Source organism: Hemicordylus capensis, chromosome 2 (assembly GCF_027244095.1).
Source record: "Hemicordylus capensis ecotype Gifberg chromosome 2, rHemCap1.1.pri, whole genome shotgun sequence".
Classification (NCBI taxonomy): domain Eukaryota; kingdom Metazoa; phylum Chordata; class Lepidosauria; order Squamata; family Cordylidae; genus Hemicordylus; species Hemicordylus capensis.
Genome location: NC_069658.1, coordinates 95916944 through 95940447, shown reverse-complemented (window position 1 = coordinate 95940447; position 23504 = coordinate 95916944). Strand labels below are relative to the sequence as shown.

The 23504-nt window shown below is 40.1% G+C and overlaps 1 protein-coding gene across 6 annotated transcripts in view; it reads left to right on the top strand.

Annotated features, from left to right (window-relative positions):
• DAPK1 (death associated protein kinase 1) overlaps window positions 1-23504 on the top strand; it is a 157476-nt gene that overhangs the window by 109438 nt on the left and 24534 nt on the right. For 5 of the 6 annotated variants that reach the window (XM_053292217.1, XM_053292215.1, XM_053292214.1 and 2 more), the window contains 9 exons: window positions 616-705; window positions 2461-2553; window positions 5622-5741; window positions 6523-6621; window positions 7509-7607; window positions 10276-10374; window positions 11890-12087; window positions 13407-13604; window positions 16948-17046. In XM_053292217.1, coding sequence (XP_053148192.1) covers window positions 616-705; window positions 2461-2553; window positions 5622-5741; window positions 6523-6621; window positions 7509-7607; window positions 10276-10374; window positions 11890-12087; window positions 13407-13604; window positions 16948-17046 — 1095 coding nt within the window. Of the gene's footprint in view, window positions 1-615; window positions 706-2460; window positions 2554-5621; window positions 5742-6522; window positions 6622-7508; window positions 7608-10275; window positions 10375-11889; window positions 12103-13406; window positions 13605-16947; window positions 17047-23504 lie in introns of those variants that run through there. The other variant, XM_053292220.1, reaches the window with a different exon arrangement.

Here is a 23504-nt window from a genome sequence, read left to right as displayed (position 1 = left end):
TTCCTTGAGTCACATAGCAAAAAAGAAAGGGGAAATTTCCTATTGTGACTCCACTGTTCCATGGAAACCTTCACTTTATGGCAAAACTGTTGTTTGAGATCTACAATGAAGACTACATTACTCTTTATAGAGAGCTTGATGCTCTACATTTTTTGTATTTAACATTTTCCCTTTGGAGCAGTGTATGTAAAAAATTATTTTTGGCGGCCATTTTTCCAAGATAGCAGCCAAAGCTCAAGTTAATGATTAGGACTTTTAGTATGTTACTTACAACAGCAGCCTCAGCATCTGTACCAATTTTCAAAATTTTGGGATTTCCCCCCCCCAAAAAATTGACCTAAAGTGACTGGACTGATACATTTGCTGGTAAACCAGGATTTCAAATCCTTCTAAGCTTCAGGGCAAAGAAAATGTATCTAGCTGCCAGAACTTGGCTTTCACTCTAAACAAGTTAGTCATTACTAAGCACCACTGAAATAAATGAAGCAAGTTGTCTGGTTAATTTCAGTGGAGTTTACAAATCCTGACTTTCTTAGGATCATCCCAGTATTTTCTGCCATCTTTCTCCTGCACTGTATAATATATCTCTTCAAAATATTCTTTTAATTTCCACAGCCTAAAGATACCCTGCAAGCACTTAGTAGAAAAGCATCTGCTGTAAATATGGAGAAATTCAAAAAGTTTGCAGCACGAAGAAAATGGAAAGTAAGATCTAGCAATCTTTTACAACATTGTGGTATGGCATAAACATGTGTCAACAATATGTATTTTCATATGAAAGCTTGACTTTTAAGTTCATTTATTTATTGCTTTGCTTTGCTTTAATTTGATTTATATACCGCCCTTCCAAAAATGGCTCAGGGCAGTTTAAATAATGTTGTCTAATAATTCAGTCCTGAACCTCTTTCATGTTTCATTTTTTAAAAAATGAAATTGGTGATGGTGGAAGGGAGCTGTTTGTTTCAGCAGTGCAATGTGTAGTACTTCTACTGTGATGAGAGAGGATCAGCAGGAGATGAGATTTCTGCAATATGTGAAAATAGAGGCATACATTACATTGGGAATAGTAAATGTGAGGAGGGGTAAAACCATTGCTGAGGTCCAAAAGTAGGCAAGCAGGATATACCCTGAAATAAAAGACAGGCACAAATACATTCTATTTGTTAATGACTTCAGTACAGATTCTATTACGGTGACAAAGCACCATAAAATGATTTTGCCACATCAGGTTTTTTGTTGGGGTTTTTTTTGGGGGGGGGGGAATTGCATTCAGTATACCTTGTGGTATTTACTTTGTGACAGGAATGCATTAAAATTAGGTATGTGTCTGATTGCCTATGAGTACCCATTGAAACAAAATACATAATACGTGCCACACAGTACTACTACTGCTTGGTGAATGTTTTTTGTTGAGAGGATTATTGATTGCTAATAGTCAAGGATGATCAGTGGATACTTTTACTGAGGAATATATTTATTTTATTTATCTATTTATTGTTAAATTTATATACCGCCTTTCATTAAAGCAATCCCAAGGCAGTTTACAGCAAAAAAAAATTAACAAAAGATGGTAAAAAAGACACAATTAAAATATTAAGTGGGGGGGGAGAATATTAAACAAATCTGATTTTAAAAATTTAAAACAAAAAGCATAAAAGCAATAAAGATTATAAAGAGCAGCAGCAGAGAATCAAATAAATGCCTGGGCAAAAAGCCAAGATTTTACATTTTTTCTGAAAGCTGTGATGGAAACTGAGGAGCGAATAGCCACCGGGAGAGCATTCCAGAGTCTGGGGGCAGCAACAGAGAAGGTCCTGTCCCGCGTACACGACAACCGAGCCTCCCTCATTGTTGGCACCCATAGCAGAGCCCCCCCCCCCAGATGACCTTGTCAAGCGGGCAGCAACCCTTGGGAGCAGGCGGTCCCTCAGGTATCTTGGGCCCAAACCGTTTAGGGCTTTAAAGGTCAAAACCAGCACCTTGAATTGGACCCGGAAACAAACTGGTAGCCTGTGCAGCTCTTTCAAAATGGGTGTGATGTGCTCCCACCGGGCAGCTCCAGATAAAACCCTAGCTGCCGCATTTTGCACTAGCTGCAGTTTCCAGATGTTCTTCAAGGGCAGCCCCACGTAGAGCGCGTTACAGTAATCCAGCCTTGACATGACTAAGGCATGGGTAACTGTGGCCAGATCTGCCTTCTCGAGAAAGGGAAAGCAAAAGCTATCTTTATTGCTTTTGCTTCTCGAGAAAGCTGGCTCACTATCCGAAGCTGTGCAAAGGCACCCCTTGCCATGGCCTCCACCTGAGCTTCCAAAAGCTTTATATGGGAGCTAACAGTTAGGAGATTCAGAGGTTTAACTTGACGTAACTACTAAATGTTCTGTAATGTTGCCTCCAGAATTTTAATGTTTCCTGTCATAACTCCTTATATTTTCACTTTAAATATTTATCTTCTAACAGCAATCTGTGCGTTTAATATCATTATGCCAAAGACTATCAAGATCCTTTTTGTCCAGAAGTAACATGAGTGTGGCTAGGAGTGATGATACTCTGGTGAGTAACTGCTTGAATATTTATGTATTATAACCTCAAAAATGTGCAGTGTCCCGTGTAGGTGGTTCATGGTGATATACCGGAGTTGACTGATGAATACAGGCAAGAGACATCATGCAGACAATACATATAATCTAAAATTTCATAGGTTAATAAAACATTGTTCAGCTACTTCTGCTCTGTACTTCTAGATAATATTCCAGTGTCACAGTTTTATTTTGTAATGTAAATTTGAGCGCCATGAACAGATATTATTTGGAAACTAGCCATGTGTACGCAGCCAATTGGAGAGGCAGCTGGTTTGCTCATTCTTCATAGTCGTCTTCAGTGGCTTAACTAAAAGGTATACCCTCTTATTTGTCCTCCATCCATTAACCAAGCTGCCATCTGTGTGATGAAAGTGAAGACTTGTGTGGAGACAGAAGATTCCTTGCCAGTCCCAAGGAGCCGTTTTTAGCCACAAATGTGGTTCATTAGTATATGCCTAGAGCAGGGAGAGAATCTCACATACAACTTCCTAAGACCAGTTTGCTGGAGTTGCCGTCAAAGCATTGTGAATGTCGGGTTGGTCACAGTTGGTCACAGTCTTTGCCTCATCCTCTTTTCCTATCTCTTGATCTTGCCCCTTCCTCCTCTCAAAGTGATGGCCAGAAAACCCTTTGCCTAGCAATACCCTTTGGCATGTCATGCTTTGTGCAGCACTAAGTTCAGCCCTCCTAGCTTTGGCAAAGATCACTTCTAGCCCCTGTACATACTCAAATTATGTACCCCAGTGCAAAAGGTGACACCCATACCCTCACTGGATTAGACATCTGTCATATCACAGCTCTATATAAGCAGTCCTCCTTCCAATATATGGCACATATTACTGTAAATATAAAAACCACTGGAAAATTTTGGTGGTACTTAATTTTTTCAAAGATTGGGGAATATTTGCTACTTAAAAGATTGTTAAACACTGCTCCGCTCTTCATTTGCATTAGCAATGTGCACAAATCTTGGTCCATGCATGGGTTTGAATATGAACCAGTTCATGCTGGTTCAGCCCAACCACGAACTGGTTTGGCAGTTCGAGGGCAGTGCTGGGGGTGGGGACAAACAGCACCTTTAAAAGTGAGTAAAGCAGGTCCTTCTCTGTGTCCCGCTACTCCATGCAGCTTCCTGTGCTGCAGCAGTCCCTGAAGCAGCCCACGTGTAGTGGCAGCATGGCACCAGCATGCACATAGCCTCCACACATGCACAGAAGCCCTTTGCGTGGTCAGCATGGTGTTACTGACAACACAAATGGCTTCTGCACATGTGCAGAGGCCTTATACAGGTGAAACTCGGAAAATTAGAATATCGTGCAAAAGTCCATTAATTTCAGTAATGCAAATTAAAAGGTGAAACTGATATATGAGACAGACGCATTACATGCAAAGCGAGATAAGTCAAGCCTTAATTTGTTATAATTGTGATGATCATGGCGTACAGCTCATGAAAACCCCAAATCCACAATCCCAGAAAATTAGAATATTACATGGAACCAATAAGACAAGGATTGAAGAATAGAACAATATCGGACCAGGGCGCAGAGGCGTAACTATAGGGGGGGCAGGGGGGGCACGTGCCCCGGGCGCCATCTTTTCTGGTCACGTGGGGGGCGCCGCCATGACCAATTTAAAAAAAAAAATTTTTACATTTTTTGTTAATACAAATGTTTCCTGCTCAGTGCAGCAGCGCTGCAGCAGTCAAGGGAGCACGTCGGTGCCCCCTTCCCCACGAGCGGTCGCTTCTGCACCGCCTGTGCCCCCCCATTGCTTTGCTGGCGCCTGGCGGCCAGTCAGTGGCCTGGCTTGGCGGCGGGCGCTTGTGAGGAAAAACCTAAGTATAATGTAGTATGTTGGGGGGGCAGCGGGGGGGGCACGGTGGGGGGCGCCATTTCAGTGCTTGCCCCGGGCACCGTTTTCCCTAGTTACGCCTCTGCCAGGGCGGCAGGGAGGAACGCTGCCGCCCCGAGGGGCTTGAAATTTACAGAGCGCCGGCGGGGGAAATGCAGTGGGGGGGTGAGTACACCCTCCCCTGCCCTTAAAGTACTACCGCCGCCGGTGCCGAAGACAATTCGTGCACATCCCTAGTATAGAGTCCAATAACAAGATCTCTTGAGATATAGAAGGCCTAGATCTGTGAGCATGTTCTTTGTTTTTACTGCCTTTGCTGATGATGAATGATTGTGAAGGTATTAATATATATTATTAACATTAATACCCTTTGAATCAGGTGTGTTGAGGTTGGTTGTTTTTTTAATACTGAGTCCTTGAAAACGATACTTGAAAGTCTATAAATCCAGAATATTTATCTTTGGTACATATTAGGAAATGTCTTCCTTTATTCAGCAGAGCTTAAATAGTAGCCACAAGTACTGAGCAAACATTTTTCATGTGAATTAAAAGGCTTAGACACCAAAATGTTTTGCAGAGTACTAGCTTAATCTGTCTTATTTTCTTTTTGTCCTCCTAGCTTACACATTTTAGTAAATAAAATTTCCACTTATTTATTTGCTGTATCTTTTTAATGCTGAATTAGTTATCTTAACTTTGCTAAATGTACTCTTCATTAGAGAGGGATTGCTGCCTTGTGCCACTATGGAATAAATGCATCACAAGAATAAATGCAGCACTGTGCCGTGTGATGTTATTGATCATTAACTCTTGGGGAACAAATGCTGCTTACTATGGGTTTTCTGTTAATGTGGATTGTTATAAAATATGTTAAGTTGTGAAATGCTGGCAGGATACTTTAAGAAGGCAGAGCTTTCTTATATCATGTGGCAAATAATGTGTGCAAATGCAAAAAATAAATGAGATGTCCCATTAGAAAAGTAAAGTCTCTCCAGAGCATAACAGGACACGTTAGCAGTCTGAGTCCCACTGAGAATGGCAGGCGCATAGTGAAATTACACTAGAATGCTGTGACAATTCTCTTTTCTTTTGTACCCTCACAAGAGGAGTGTTTTTAAAGCTATTAATCTCTTTTCTCTTATCTTGCCCCTTTACTCCATTTATGTTTTGTTCTGTTCAAATTATGAGGATGAGGAAGATTCATTTGTAATGAAAGCCATTATTCATGCAATCAATGATGACAACGTTCCTGGTCTCCAGCATCTTCTGGGGTCTTTGACCAATTATGATGTCAATCAGCCCAACAAGGTATATTCTAGCTAATTTGACTCAGACTTTTTTTTAAAGCAAGCATTATTTTCAGTGACAAATAAAACTGATCATCCAATTCTTCCTTTAAGGCAGCTGTTTTAGTTGTATTTAGTTGTCATTTGATTTTATTATATATTGTTTATATGCAGTGGTGTATTACTGAGTGTAACTAATTAATATTGAATTATTATCATCCAAAGCTGGGAAGCTTATGAGCTTCTCAATATAACTTCAAGAAAATAGTCTATGTAAAGGTAGAGTAGAGCACACAGTTCAGGCTTTGGGAGGCTGATTTTGGTTTTTAGCTTGTGTGTGAGAAAAAGGCATTGGCTCACAAATTGTATTGATTGGTGTATTAGAATTCTTTAATAAACCACACACACACACACACACACACACCAAAAAGACAGTTGCTTGGTATTAGGGGTGTGTGTGTGTGTGTGTGTGTGTGTGTGTGTGTGTATCTTATTAGCCAAGTTATCCCTTTATCTCTTATTTGTTTATATTCTTTTCTATACGTTTTACCCGTTTGTGCTTTTTCAGTTTAATTTTTTTCCAGTGTCCTATAGTTTATGCTTTATATTTTTACTGCTTTTATATTGCTCATTATTTGCTAAACATGATTGGATTGCCTTTCATTGTAACATTACACAGCTTTTAAGCATCGAAGTGTGAAAATATGTATCAGACGTGTGCATTAGCAAATCTAATGTATATTTCTTATACATCCTTCTTCCCTATGAACAGTGCTCAGATCCTAATAGTTTCCTCTTTACAGCATGGGACACCTCCATTTCTGATTGCTGCTGGATGCGGAAATATTCAAATGCTTCAGTTATTCCTAAAGCGAGGTGCCCACATTGGTGTACAGGATAAGGTAAGGGAATTACTTGGTCACTGCTTGATAACTATTTCCTTACATTTTAGAAGGAAACAAGGTTGTGCATTTTCTGTCATTCCTGTGCTTCAATAATTTACATTCTAAATGACTGTGTGTTTGCACTTCCATTAGTATAAGTAAGCAAGTACTTATATGAATGTAAGTATACCTCATCTGGTATACTGAATAAATTCTAAATAAATTGAAATGTTCCTGCAATGGAAAAGTCTGCATATTGCATTTTGATATTTTTTCTAAACAATTGGAAGGATGTTTATAAGAAATTGCTGCAATATGCTAAAATGCTTAAATTATTTGAGCCACTGTCCTCATAAAATGCATGTGCTATAGCAAATGGGTCAGTAAAATATAAGGGTAGAAAATAAAACAATGTTGTGTTAAACTATGGAACAATGCTGAGCACTGAAAAATATAAAAGTCTTACCATACCATTGGGAGTTTCCCCTTAAGTCTCACCATACTGGGAGTTTCCCCTTAAGATGAGTCTAATGCTATCTATAATGCAGAGGTACTCTAACCCCCAGACCTTGGGGACCCAGTCCATAATTTATTCTGTTTCGGGATGCTTGGAATTGTAGTTCAGCAACATCTGGAGGAACCCAGGTTGGGAATCACTGGTCTAGACGGTCTGCAGAAGTGCTAGTACATCTGCACAGAGCTTTTTGACTCCTGTCCCATGTGCATGTCTCATAATTTCTGTGAAATTTATTTAATGGATTTCTATTCCACTCTTTTATATCAGCTTAAAAGTAAAATGTAAAAACAAAACAGCTTAAAAGTAAAATGTAAAAAAAATTTAAATTTACATAAAAATAGATAAAATACATCAATTGCTAATTACTATCATTAAATATTTTGGACAGGCAGGATCTAATGCAATATATTGGGCATCTCGACATGGTCATGTAGAAACTCTGAAATTTCTTCATGCTAATAAGTGCTCTTTGGATGCAAGAGACAAGGTAAGTGTAAGATGTTTCCCCTCTTTAAGCACTCTGTTTTTTCTTTAAGCTGTTTTGTTTTAGGTGGCTAGTCCATCCAGTCCCTAATGTTTAGTGACTGTTACAGAGTAAAAACAAAAGTTTAAATCATGTTTTGTTTTATGTATTCTGTTTATCAGCATTGATTTTATTAGCTGCCTTGTGCATGGACGGCCACGACTGAGGCCAAGTGAGGGAGTTGCCTCAAATTCATCTATCTGTCTATCAGATTTGTACACCACCCCAAACTTTCATCTCTGGGCAATAACATAAAAACAAGCTAAAAATGTAAACAAAAACATAAAACAATTTAAATAATTTAAAATCAAACACAGATTATAACCTAGCAAATGTCAAAAGCTGAAAAAGCTTGAAAAAGAGGTGGGTTTTCAAATGCTTTTTAAAAATTGTCAGAGATGAGGAGGATCATATTTCAGTAGGGAGTGCATTCCACGATCTCAGAGCAGCAACCGAGAAGGCCCGCCCACCGTGTGGCCACCAGCCAAGCTGGCGGCAACCTCTCCAGACAACCCAAATGGGCAGTGGGACTCATAATGAAGAAGACATTCTCTTAAATACCGAGGGCACAAGCCCTTTAGGGCTTTATAAGTTAGAACCAGCACCTTGTATTTTGCCCAGAAACCTATTGGCAGCCAGTGTAGTTCTATCAGCAAAGGAGTGATGTGGTCTCTCCGAGATGACCCAGAGACCAACCTGGCCACCACATTCTGTACCAACTGGAGTTTCCAGACTATGTACAAAGGCAGCCCCACATAGAGCGCATTGCAGAAATCAAGTCTAGGGGTTACCAGCATATGTACCACTGTTTTGAGGTGGTTCATCTCAAGAAATGGGTGCAGCTGGCGTATCAGCCGAAGCTGATGGAAAGGCCAACAGGGAATCCAGGGAAAATCAGAGATAGCTGGGAAATTGCCTAGTGGAAATGGCTCCACTAACCTGCCTCTGCGCCCAGCCTGCCGCCCATCAAAACCTCTACCAATGACCTCCAGAGTACACATGCATCAGCTGCTACTGCCATAGTCATCATCCTGCTCCATCTTTTGAACATTCAGTGAGTGCAGAAGGTGGAGTAGCAAGAAGCATCTTGAATCACTTTCTGCTGCTTCAGCTTCCCCATACTCTGCCTCTTGAAAAGGAAGGGTGGTCCATGACTGGGAGCAGGAGCCATGGCAATGATAGCTGCCACCTCCCAAGTATGGGAAAATGGGGGAGTAATATTGGTGGAGGTGAGTGAGATAGAGAGGGTAAATTATCGAGCCCTGCAGAGTGAGGGTGAAAGCAAGGTTGTGGGGCAAGTCATCATACTGCCTCAGGTGTTGGGAAGTCCTGGGCTGGGCCTTGTGAGGCCTTTGTCCCAAAAAGGCAGAGTGTAAATAGAAATAATATTAAAAACTGGCCGACATCCAGAGCAGTATACCAATGTGGGAGGATGTTGCACTAGCACAAAGCTGTTCCTAGCTATGGGAGTTTGTCTGGAGTTTGTCTGGAGTTTCAGACTAGTGTCACGCAGTACTACAATGAGGATTGTAGTTCAATATCACCTTGAGGATCCAAGGCTGGTAACTCCATTGTAAAGCACAAGCAGCTAATAATTCAGTTTAATTCAGATGCTATTTGAGATAGGAACAACCCTATGAATGATAGGGATCAGGACTACAGCCTTTACACTGGAATCATTTTGTGAAATGCAAGTGCTTCATTTTCCTACCTATATCATAAACAGTTGGCAACCAAATCAAAAATACTTCAGAACCCTTATCAAACTTAAAACAAAAACAAACCTATGTAACCCTTAGAAAATATTTGTCTTCAGGAGCATTCTGAGATGGGGCTTTTAGCTTATTTATCCACCGAATGGAGAATGTGCATTCACACATCGGCTGGATTCATGCCGAAGTCAATGAAAGATATTGGGGAGCACCTCACACACGATTTGAGTTTTTCATTGTGCGTTAGAGCCTAGCCCGATTTTATGTCCAGGGGGGAAATCCACTTTTTGCGTCAGATTTGTTTGTTTGTTTGTTTGTTTGTTTGTTTGTTTGTTTTTGCAAAGTCAAACTTGCAGTAAAGACTTGCGGTAAAGCCTGCTGTCTGGGAAAGCTCCAGATGCTTGGAGAACATATATTTTGTAGTAAAATGTAGACCTTTCTGCAAGAAAACAAGCAATGTATAAAAATAAAACAAAGCAAACAAAATTTCAGGTAGTGGAGTTCTCATAGACTTTACTACGATGGAACAATCAGTCCACTGTGGGCTTCCCTTGATTATAGCATAGGAATGAAAGACCAGGCCTCCCAATATATGTAGTTATTGTCCAGTGTTTCTAGGGAGTAACTCATAGGGCTTCATTAGATGCTACCATGCAATTAAAGGTGTGTATATGTCACGTCCTCCACCCAGCATGCTGTTCCGCTGGGTGGGTGTGGGCAGAATATCTGAACCAGCTCTAATCATATGACACACCCCCGAGTATAGAGAGGGAAATAGTACACTAGTGAATGTGTGTGCCCTCCGTTTTATAGTGGGTGGGTCAGTGGATGGTTTCATCTGAACCAGCCCATAATTTGGGAGTATTTAAACAGTGTATTGTAAGAAGTATCACTTGTATGTGGTTATCTTCCAATTACAGTCTGGAGAAACTGCCCTCCATGTGGCATCTCGGTATGGTCATGTTGATGTGGTTCAGTACCTGTGCAGCATTGGATCAAATCCAAATTTTCAAGATAAGGTGAGTAGTGAGGGTAAGCCTTATTCTTCTGCTAAACTGCATATTTATTTTCATACGGTAATTGAACGTTTTATGGGTGGTGTCTTTTTAAGCCTCTTAATAAATTGAGAGAGTGCATATATTGAAGCCATTTTAGCAGTAAGTTTGCCTTTGTTTCTTAGATCTGTAGACCTCCCAAACCCAGCTTGATCTGCAGACATTTGCAGGTGATAGCTTTATCTCCATGCTGTCAAAGCTTCACCTACTATTTTCGATAGATCAAACTTCAGTTTAACACACAAGAGTACACCAGGCTGTTTCTTCCTGGAAAGCTGGCAACCCTAGTGAGCAGTCCTGACAAACTTTGAGGCACCCAATCACACAGAAAAACATATTTATGAACCAGCCAGTTGCAAATACCACCAGCACCAATTTTATTATTTGCAGCTACAATACTTCTGTCTATGCAATCATTTTTTTTAAATGCAGTATTTTATTAAAAATTTGTTATTTCACACTTTCTTATCCATCATGAACTTTTGCATAAATTGTTGCCTGTTAATTCATGCTAGGTTCCTGTATCCGAGTTCCTACTCTGGGATTGTGGAGACATTTAATGGGCATATACATATTACTAAACTGGTAATGATAATTATGCAAATATATACTAATGAAATGCAAGTCAGGCAGCACCATTTTTATTTTTTTAAAGAAATGTCTGTCCACCCATTCCATTCGTAATGTGCTGAATGGGATTTTTTAATGAGAGAGAGTTTTTTTTCAAGCTACTTTTCAGATAATGCTCTTTTTCTTGGGGCAGACAGTAATACAGGTGGACCTCATTATCCATGGGGGTTCCATTCCCACCAGTTTTCTTGAATAATGAAACTGTGGATAACAAGACCTTAAGTCAAAGTCAGTTGAGGAGATTAGGTTCCTGGAGGGCTAAAAAGGGCAAAAAATGCAATATAAAGCAGAAATAAGTTAAAGTACCATGTTATGATCTCCAGCTATCCAGCAATCCCCCCCCCCCAAAAAAAAACCCTCTGAATTCTGCCAATTTTCTGTGAAAAATCACAGGGCAGGAATTAACTAAGCACCACAAAATGGCTTCTTTGAGCAACATGGTCACCAGAAATGACCTTGGAGGTAATTTATGGCCACCTAGGAACTGTGCTAGCAATAGTGGGGTAGCATGAATATTATAGTACTGTAATGTTCAGGGATTAGGTTGTAGCATTATAGCAGAAAGATTTTAAATGTTTTAGCTCTTGGGGTTGTTTGTGGTCTGGAGACATTACATTACAACAAATCTGTAAAAAAATTTAAATATGAAACTGAGACTATGATTAAGCTTTTCACAGAATGAAGCATAATAATGTAAATGAGGCCTTGAACTCTTGGTGGCAATGTTGTGTTGGTTTTACAAGCAGGAACTTGATTTATTGGATCAAAGTTGGAAGTGTTGTTAAAAAGCAGTGCAGATGTAAGACATGTTGGCTTTATTAATAGCTATGTTTCTAAATTATTTTATAGGAAGAAGAAACCCCTTTACACTGTGCTGCTTGGCATGGCTACTACCTTGTTACCAAAGCACTTTGTAAGGCCGGTTGTAATGTGAACATTAAAAATAAAGAAGGGGAAACTCCACTCTTGACAGCTTCGGCTAGAGGTTACCATGATATTGTGGAATGTTTGGCGGAGCATGGCGCTGAACTTGATGCAACTGACAAGGTTAGTTATGGTTGAATGAGTCACATTTAGCAAGGAATTGCCTGTAAATGCTTTAGTAAAGAACTATTTCCATTAAACTGCTATCATAACTTGTTTGGATACTGCAGGCCATTCTTAAAGAAAGACTATTTACATAAAGAAATAGAATACAATGCTACTAAAATGAATGATTCAAATGCATTTATTTTTATGTGAAATAAGAATGGTGTGGTAGTTGCCACTGCTAAATCCATTTTAGCTACCCATTTTGCTTGATAGAGGTCATTTGTATGTTTCATTGAAAATAATCAAGAAATGTACAAATGGCAATATATTTTATTAGAAATATTTGTAATTTAACAAAGGCACAGTATAAAAGTATGATATTTTGCATGTAGGCAGGCCATCAAGAACTTGAGCTTCTTTCTTGTTTGGATCCAGTCTTTTGAGGTTGGCTATGCATGCCACCTAATGGCGCAGTGGGGAAATGCTTGACTAACAAGCAGAAGGTTGCCGGTTCGAATCCCTGCTGGTATGTTTCCCAAGAAACACCTATATCGGGCAGAGCAGCGATATAGGAAGATGCTGAAAGGCATCATCTCATACTTCATGGGAGATGGCAATGGTAAACCCCTCCTGTAGTCTACCAAAGAAAATCACATGGCTCTGTGGTCGCCAGGAGTCAACACCGACTCAACAGCACAACTTTACCTTTACCCTAGGGCCAATCTGCAGTTTAGGTTTATGTGACCGACTCTCAAAAGGACTGAATAGCAAATTAAGCTTAAGGTAGACCAGTAAAAGATGGATCTTTACATGCTGTATAGTTACTTTAAATAAGTTGACATGTCAGTGATGCAATGTGCATATTAACTCCAAACTCTCAACAAAAAGACCTTTTATCTTGCAAAGAAAAAGTAAAAGTTGGTAAACATAAAACCATAAGACATTTTGGTGTGACACACCATCCTCAGTTAAGTAAAAACAAATGAGCACAGATGAAAACCCCAGTTCCCCAGCTGTTAAATTCCTTAGACGTGACACAGTTAAGTAAAAACAAATGAGCACAGATGAAAACCCCAGTTCCCCAGCTGTTAAATTCCTTAGACGTGATAACACAGAGTTCCCTGACTGGCGGAGAGATAATGAGCGGGGTTGGGGGGATGAAGGGAGAGGAGGTGGGACACCTGATTCTTCTGAGGCATCAGCCCACGCCTCCCTGTTTTTTATTTGTTTCATATTATTTTGTTTGTCTTTATATAGACATAGAAAATTACTATTAGAAATACTGTTTATAATGCAGTCTGTCTGCAAAATCTTTTTGTTGTTGTTACATTTAGGATGGACACATAGCCCTTCACCTTGCAGTCCGAAGGTGCCAAATGGAAGTGGTGAAGATACTCATCCGTCAGGGGAGTTCTATAGATTTCCAAGATAGACATGGGAACACTCCTCTTCACGTAGCCTGTAAAGATGGGAATGTCCCAATTGTGATGGCACTCTGTGAGACAAACTGTAACATTGATATCACAAATAAGGTAAAAAGAAAAAATCAGTGTTAGTGCCATGGGTTTATTGAGATGATTAATTTTGTTGCTTTGAGCACTGACTGTATAAATGCATTGGTAGTTGAGGATAGGAAACCCAGACATCAAGTTTTGCTGTTGCTGGGAAAATGCCATCCCCCACCCCCCCAACCCCGCTTGTAAATGTAAAATATCATTTTTCCGTATAGCTAGTGTTTCCATTGCAAAACTGAGTACTTCATGGACTGTAGCTGAGCCAGTGACACTATCACCTATTGTCCAGTTCTTGTAATGGGAACTACAATTCCTTTCTTTTCCCTTACTGTGTCACTTTGTTGTTTGTTTGTTTGTTTGTTTGTTTGTTTGTTTGTTAGCTTTATTTTATTTTATATGAACTTCTGTAGAGAGCAGGTGCTCCCCATTGGCACCCTTTGCCCAGTCTGTCAATCCAAAGAAATTCTATCCTCCTGCCTCCCCAACTCAGTGAAGCTGTCTGTGCTGCAGAATCACTCCTTCACATATACTTACATTTGCACATAAAGTTGTTAGTTACTGATTCAGTTGTTGCTGGATTTCATCATAGCTGCATATTTAATATCTGAAATGCCTTTGTATTTCAGATAAGGGTCTGATTCTGAAACACAGACCCAATTCACACAGAAGCCATAAACAGACCCATGTGGTCCAAAGTATCTGGGTTGCTGTAGCAGCTATCTGCCTTGACAGTTGCAGCCACTGGGAAATAGTTCCCTTCCAGCCATCTCCCCTTCTCGTTGCTTGCCAGCTACTCACTTTCCCTCCAGCAGTGCCGAACTGTTGTTGTTGCATTAAGTAAAGCAAACTTGAATTGCAAAAATGTGCAGTGTTGATGTAACCCCTGCATATAAGAATGCTTTTGCACACTTTTTACAGTAGAAAGGGGTAAATTCTTTGGACGGGCTTTCGTGCAGTTAATCACAAACTGGCAAAAAAATACAACTTGGCAAATTTCATTCCAGCACACATTAGAGGATTGCTACTAACCACATTAAACGACCTTAAGTGGTGCAGCAGGGAAATGCTAGACTAACAATCAGAAGATTGCCAGAAATCCCTGCTGGTATTGTTTCCCAGACTATGGGGAATACCTATATTGTGCAGCAGTGATATAGGAAGGTACTTGAAAGGCATCATCTCAAACTGTGCTGGAGATGGCAATGGTAAACCCCTCCTGTATTCTACTGAAGACAACCACAAAGCTCTAGGTCTAGGAGCTCCAGGAGTTGAAATTGACTTGATGGCACACTTTACCACATTGCAAAAACATGTACAGACTTTCCAGAGTGTATATTTAATCTTGTCTTGTGTATTCTGATTGTTACTGCTTTGTGAAAACCAGGTGAATAGTAAATAAATATACATTGAAAATACAATGGTTAACAGTTTGAACATTTTTTATTTAATATATATCTATACTGCCCCATTTGTCAGCTCTGGGCAGTTCATAACAAGCAAAATAGAGACATAATTAGAACCAACAAAACAATCAAAAACTATGGCAATATAATCAGTTTTAAATGATTTTAAAACAGTTTTAAAACCCTGGAAAGCCAGATAAAATGGCTTTTATTCTAGCCATTATGGCTGTTCTTGTAGGAGTTTGAATAATAAATAAATATTTTTCCTGGTGATAATTTGGATGTCTGTAATATCAGTTGTAAGGCTTTGCTGTCGATACTGTGTGCTTGTGTCTAACTATGCCAGTCTAATGCTAGGACTTTTTATATAACACATTTAAAAAGTTCAGGTATTTTTGCATTCCTTCTAAGAAACATTGTTGCTTTTTAAGTCTATGAAATAATATTGTGTTATAGTCTTGCCACTCGAAACCTCAGTGACCTTCTGTACAACAACAAGCCATGGAAAGTTGTGGATTTTTGGCTGACCTTATGCAATCATTTACTTGGATTATTTTTAAGTGTAAGTGTCGCCAGCTGCCAAGTAAAAAGCTTATGATAATGAGCACTCTGCCCCCTTGTGTTAGCTTAATCCTGACTGATTGAGCAATTAATGCAGAGCCATGATAGAAACTGTTTGCAGAAGGGCTTCATTAATACAGCTAAAGGCTTGATCTTATGGCTGAAGATATTTGACTGGTTGCCATGATATGGCACAAAGGTTTCTACCCAAACACCACCTACGTCTAGAAAGACCAGGTTCTACAGAAGCCTTCAACATGTAACATGAGTTGCATGTTAGGTTCCTTTGTGTCTGTGAGAGCAAAAGCCTCTAAACTATTTATTCATTTTATTTAACATAGGGAACATAGGAAGCTGCCATATACTGAGTCAGACCATTGGTCTATCTAGCTCAGTATTGTCTTCACAGACTGGCAGTGGCTTCTCCAAGGCTTCAGGCAGGAATCTCTCTCAGCCCTATCTTGGAGAAGCTGCCAGGGAGGAAACTTGAAACCTTCTGCTTTTCCCAGAGCAGCTCCATGCCCTGAGGGGAATATTTTACAGTGCTGACATTTCTAGTCTCCCATTCATATGCAACCAGGGCAGACCCTGCTTAGCTAAGGGGACAAGTCATACTTGCTACCACAAGACCAGCTCTCCCTATACAATAAAAGGTTAACCATATACATGTTTCAAATAATTCTTACTAAAGTACATACTCAGTCTTGTATATACTCATCTACTGAAACGTCTAAAAGCATTAATACAAAAACTTAATAATATCTATCACTTTTTTAATATGCTCCAAAGTATACCAAATAGTTCTTTTATATCCTTAGGGAGAATTTTCAATCCCTCAAGAATAACCATAATGACATTCTTTTAAAAGGCATATTAAAAGGATTCTCATATGGTTATTCTCCACAAGTGATTGGAAAGTCTCTTTAGTATAGCACAGAAACGCATTAGGATATTTAATACTTGCCTCAAAAAATCTCCTGTCCACCTTTCAGAAATCCTCTGTGCAACTGTTAGAAGCAGCCACTACAAAACTGCTTACTTCTGCTAAGAAGAGCTGAAAATTAGAATTTGGGAGCACACATCGTGGGTCATAATTCATCCTGCTAGTTGTTTGTGCTATTGTGCTGTTTCCATTCACGTAAATGGGAATTGCATGAAGTACTTCCCTGCTGACCATGCTTGGAGTGATCTTGTAGCTAAATTGCAGGAAGTATAATATTAAAGAGAAAATGAAACTGGCATATTGGCAGGCACTTAGCTATTTTATAGCAGTTAAACTATGTCTCTTGTTTGCCAGACAACCACAGAATATCAAAATCTTAGTTGGGTTTGTCATATACCAGTCCCCCCTTTCTGTTGTTCAGATGTTTAACAAATACAATATTTTCCTCTTATAGTATGGGCGAACACCATTACATCTGGCAGCAAACAATGGGATTCTTGATGTTGTAAGATACCTCTGCCTCAGTGGAGCAAATGTGGAAGCTTTAACTTCTGTGAGTATGACCTAGTATGGTATTATATTATGTGGTTAAAAAAAAAATAGGGTATGGTGAGGTCTGTAGTTGTTTGTTGAAATAAGAATAAACTGCTTCAGAGCTATAACTGGTCACTTGGTTTAAAAAAAAGGTTTTCTAGGCCTTGTACACAATATACAGCCTTTTCTGATGAGCAGTTAAACTAAAATTTAATTTAAAATATAGTCTCCAAGTGTATTCTTGCTGAGAAATTGGCTGCTTTGGTTTTAGCAAGTTACTTGTTAGCCATTTTTCCTATATGTCATGAAAACCTATAAATACCATTTGAGTTTTGTGTGGATTTTTTTAAAGCTGCCTCTAAAAAGCTTTTACACTAAAATAAGAATAATATTTCACAGTGTGCATGTATGTGTGGGAGGGAAACTGAATGGATAAGCAGGCTTTCAGGTGAACTTTAAAGCAATTTCTACTTGTCACGACGATCTACTCCACTGCATCCAGTCAGCACCACCTGCTGTCTTTTTCTGTATTGAGTAATGTTCCTGGAATTGGCATTCTTAAAGAACTGGTGAAAAACAGCTAGCTATCAAACGCACCATTGCCTGCACTTTAAGTAACATATATGATTTTTCTGCAAGAGTAAGGTTAGCCAAAATTGTGTGCACATTATATGTTTCATCTTAAGCTGTCAAGGCTTTGTTACTAAAAAGAAAAATCACCACTTATTTTTAGCCTGCCATGTCACTTTAAAAAAAAAATCCACCTTTATTGTGTAGCTCTTCTCACAGTGATTTAAAGCTAATCTACATATTCAAAAAGATATATCTCTGCACACAGAGACATGTGGTAACTTCTCCTGGGACTCTGCTGCTTTCAAAATACAAGTGGTGAATGTATGTTTGAATGTTCCATCCCTGCTGAAGGATACCACGTCAGGAGAAGGTTCTAGTAATCTCTCTGGCTTGCTAGATGTTTATATGCAGGGGATTTTAGATTTGCTGGGGGGCAGCATTCAATCATGGGTTGCCTGGTAGGATTACCTGGTAGGGATGTGCCTGAAGTGTGGCTAGAGCATCTTGTGGTAGGGGCATGTGGGAGCTTTAAGAAAGAGGAAAGCAGGTCCTTACTTGTTCTCTGCCACCCCATGCTGCTTTCTGCAGGGGCAGCTCTCAGCCCAAGTACCCCCATGCAGTCCCAGCCCATGCAAATGGATGTAAAAGAAACAATACTATCTCCCCCAGGCTACAGAATAATTCTTTCTCAGACAGCCCATTGGTTCTCTTTGGCTGGGCCTGGCTATTAAATGCTTCAAGGCCAGGCGTGAGTCTTTGGTCCAAATTACATGTTCACCTAAGTGTGCTTTTAAGAGGTGTGCTTAAAACCAGAAGCATATTTTCAAACATGCCCCCCCCCGCAAAAAAAAAAGGCTCTGTAAGTAGGAGTGATCCTGATTGGAGCCATAGCATATGAAGTTTCTTTCCTCTCATCGATTTTCATGCTAGAAATCCCCCTTCCACTAGTAGTTTGCAGCAAATAGATTATTTGGGGGTATATAGATTCAGGACAATTTTTAATGGGAGAATGGCATGAGAGTAAAGAGTTAGCTTCCCCATGCACTACAGTCTCAGTCAGGATCAGTGGCCCCCATGGCTGCCTATTGTGGAGAAGAGGCACTTCTGGTTTGTAACATTCCTCTTTAAAATAACATTTTGGCAAATATGTAGTTTGGCCTGACCAATAGATAGCTGGTTGTTGTCCTCTATCTAGTTACCTTTTGTGTTTTGTTATTTGGATATTGGTTCCAGTGGGGATCCTGTACAGATTGTGGGGGGTGGGGTCAGAAAGATAAGGGAAGGGAGAAGGAGAAAAAGTGAGTTGCTTCTAAATAAAGCCTTAGTCAGAGGCGTAACTAGGGAAAACGGCGCCTAGGGCAAGCACTGAAATTGCGCCGGCCCCCCCCCCCAACATCTGCCATGCATCTTTCAGAAAGCTATTCAAGACAAGGGTATTAGAATCCTTAATATGCACCTATACATGTTAATGGACTGTCACGGCTTAGAGACAGGTGACTTGTCTTTAAGCCATGAGATAGAAACTGACTTCAGAATAGCAATCTGAGTATTTTTTGCAAGTTCACACTTGTTCATTTAGTGGTATTGATTTTGTATTGTTGATGCTTAGTACCACTCCCCTATATATTATTATTATTTGATCAGCATAGGCACAGGGCACTAAAACTAGACTGGTATAGATTATTAATAAGAGTGAGAGAAGCCCTTTCCACAGTCAACATTTACATTCTGATGTTTAAGTTAAGCAAATCAATCCATTCTCCAGCTTGCAATGGAGAAGATGATTTTTTTCAAAATTTTAACAAAAACAACAAAGCCCCTACTTATACAGAATTAGACGTGCTTAATATACAGTGAGGGAAATAAGTATTTGATCCCCTGCTGATTTTGTCCGTTTGCCTTCTGACACAGAAATGACCAGGCTATAATTGGAATGGTAGGTTTATTGTAGCTGTGAGAGACAGAACAACAACAAACAAACCCTCAAAAGCCCAGTGCCCAAAAGTCAGCGATGGATTTGCATTGTAGTGAGGGAAATAAGTATTCGATCCCTTCACAAAAGATGTCTTAGTACTTGGTGGCAAAACCCTTGTTGGCAATCACAGAGGTCAGACGTTTCTTGTAGTTGGCCACCAGGTTTGCACACAACCCAGGAGGGATGTTGTCCCACTCCTCTTTGCAGATCCTCTCCAAGTCAGAAAGGTTTCGAGGCTGATGTTTGGCAACCCAAACCTTCAGCTCCCTCCACAGATTTTCTATGGGATTAAGGTCTGGAGACTGGCTGGGCCACTCCAGGACCTTCATGTGCTTCTTCTTGAGCCACTCCTTTGTTGCCTTGGCTGTGTGTTTTGGGTCATTGTCATGCTGGAATACCCATCCACGACCCATTCTCAATGCCCTGGCTGAGGGAAGGTGGTGCTCACCCAAGATCTGATGGTACATGGTCCCGTCCATCGTCCCTTCGATGCGGTGAAGGTGTCCTGTCCCCTTAGCAGAAAAACACCCCCAAAGCATAATGTGTCCACCTCCATGTTTGACGGTGGGGATGGTGTTCTTGGGCTCATAGGCAGCATTCCTCCTCCTCCACACACGGCGAGTTGAGTTGATGCCAAAGAGCTCGATTTTGGTCTCATCTGACCACAACACTTTCGCCCAGTTCTCCTCTGGATCATTCAGATGTGCATTGGCAAACTGCAGACGGGCCTGTACATGTGCTGCCTTGAGCAGGGGGACCTTGCGGGCACTGCAAGATTTCAGTCCTTCACGGCGTAGTGTGTTACCAATTGTTTTCTTGGTGACTATGGTTCCAGCTGCCCTGAGATCATTGACAAGTTCCCCCCGTGTAGTTCTGGGCTGCTTTGTCACCGTTCTCATGATCATTGCAACTCCACGAGGTGAGATCTTGCATGGAGCCCCAGACCAAGGGAGATTGACAGTTATTTTGTGTTTCTTCCATTTGCGAGTTATCGTGCCAACTGTAGTCACCTTCTCACCAAGCTGCTTGGCGATAGTCTTGTAGCCCAGTCCAGCCTTGTGCAGGTCTACAACCTTGTCCCTGACATCCTTCGACAGCTCTTTGGTCTTGGGCATGGTGGTGAGTTTGGAAGCTGAGTGATTGCTTGCTTCTATGGACAGGTGTCTTTTATACAGGTACTGTAATAAGCTGGGATTAGGAGCACTCCCTTACAGAGGGTGTTCCTCATCTCAGCTCGTTACCTGCATATAGTGAAAAGACACCTGGGAGCCTGAAATCTTGCTGGTTGATAGGGGATCGAATACTTATTTCCCTCACTACAATGCAAATCCATTGCTGACTTTTGGGCACTGGGCTTTTGAGGGTTTGTTTGTTGTTATTCTGTCTCTCACAGCTACAATAAACCTACCATTCCAATTATAGCCTGGTCATTTCTGTGTCAGAGGGCAAACGGACAAAATCAGCAGGGGATCAAATACTTATTTCCCTCACTGTAAATTATACTAATTTCAAAGATTACTCAAGGCATTCCTTTTTGCTTCTTTATTTAAGTTAAGCTAAAAAGAAAACAGCATAAAAACAAAAATAAGGGGGGATCACACATGAAGAGTCAATCATGATGGGCTCCTTGAAAGAGCAGGATATAAATGTTAAAAAAAATAAGATAGAATAAAAAATATGGAACATTAGCTAATATTAATATGTACTTTCGAGTAGTATTTCTCACATATTTTCCACAGCACATTGCTAGTAACCATACATGCAAATCAGTGATATTTGGTTTGTGTTCATAATTGATTCTGATACACTTCATATCAAGCTTTCAAAGAACCCAACAGGCAGCATATATTTCCCAAAAGAAACAGAATTAAATTATGCCTGATACAGAATGTGAGTTCATTACTCTTCCATTTCTGTGCATATATTATTCTGGCCGCCGTGGAAGCGTACATAAAAAATGTTAAATTAGCTGTAGAAAATACTCCTTGTGTTATTCCCAGCAGGAAGGATTCTGGCTTCTTAGGAAATGTCATTTTAAATATTTTCTTTAACTCATTATATATCATGTCCCAATAGGCCTTAGCCTTCCTACAGGTCCACCACATATGAAAAAAGGTTCCTTCAGAGTGTCCACATTTCCAGCATTTGTTTGAAACATTTTTATACATTAGTGCCAGTTTTTTTGGTGTCAAATACCATCTATACATCATTTTATAGTAATTTTCTTTTAAAGCATAACATGCAGTAAACTTCAAATCAGTTTTCCATAATTTTTCCCAGGCTGCCATTTCTATATTGCACCCCACATCTTGAGCCCACTTTACCATAGTCATTTTAACCACTTCGTCTCTTGTTTCCTCTAAAAGCAAGAGCTTATACATTTTAGAAACTAATTTTTCATCATTTTCACATAGCTCCTTCTCAAATCTCGACATCTGATCCTCAAATCCAACTTTAAGATCCTTCTTATATACTTCATTTAACTGATGGTACTGAAACCAATCTCTAACCAAATTTTGTAATTCAGTTAAACTTTTTAGCTTACAATCCTTTTCTTGAAAATATAACAGATCCCTATAAGTACCCCATTGCAATTGCATATTTACTTCTTTACGTGTTAAAGCTTTGATCGGAGATACCCATGGAGTTTTAGGTTCCAGCCATTTTTTATATTTTAGCCACACCCTCATTAGACTCCTTCTTACAGTTACACCTCTGGCCTTAGTTAAACCAGCGTAAGATTTCTTCATGATTGCAAGGGAGGTAGTTATAAAACACTGGTCTTGGCTTTTCTTGCCCATCTCTCTGTTTTCAACCTGAATCCATCTCTAGCCTGCCTCTCTCCTTATTTGTCTGCCTGCCTATCTGCTGCATCTTTCTTGCTTCCAGCCCTCTTGGATGAATATATCTGTTTAAATGCTAAACAGTTACAATCATCCCTCCAGTGAGACACTAGAAACTAGACCCTTTCTGGCGCCTTTGGCCTTCCTGCTCAAAACACCCCAGCCCTACAATAATGCACTGCTATAAAAGTGCACAAAGTGGTTTGGAGAAATATATGCCACATCTTTAATGACGTAAGTAGAGCAAGGCCATATTATTATGCTGAATGTTGGTTTCAGGCCCATTATAAATTTTCTAAAGTATCATGAGCACAAAATTTTGTATCTATATGACTCTGTGGTGTCCAAAATACATTTAGGATGGCACATTAAAGAGTAGTGTCCAGTAAGTAACCAGCACTGCCAGTACCTTTCCTGAGGAGTATGCACAGTAGTGCATGGAAACAGGAAAATTAGAATGAAGAATGGTTGTGGAGGAGAGCTGGTCTTGTGGTAGCAAGCATGGCTTACCCCTTAGCTAATCAGGGTCCACCCTGGTTGCATATGAATGGGAGACTACATGTGTTAGCACCGTAGATATTCCCCTTAGGGGATAGAAGAGCATCTGGGTAGAGCATCTAGGTTGCAAGTTCCCTCCCTGGCATCTCCAAGATAGGGCTGTAAGAGATTCCTGCCTGCAGCCTTGAAGAAACTGCTACCAGTCTGTGTAGACAATACTGAGCTAGATGGACCTATGGTGTGGCTCAGTATATGGCAGCTTCCTATGATCCTAAGTGTCCAGAGGAATAACAGAAACTTCTTTAAATATATCAGAAGCAGAAAACCTGCCAGGAACACAATTGGAGCCTTAAATGAGGAAAGGGATAATTAAAGAGGAGAAGGATACTACAGAGAAGCTGAATGAGTTTTTTGCATCTTTCTTCACGGCAGAGAATACTGACCATATACCCACTCCGGAACTGGCTTTTCAAGCTTGGAGTGAAGAACTGGGCCAATTTGAGGTGACAAGAGAGGATGTTCTAAACCACCTATAAAAACTATCGCCAGGGCCAGATGGCATCCACCCAAGAGTTTTTAAGGCACTCA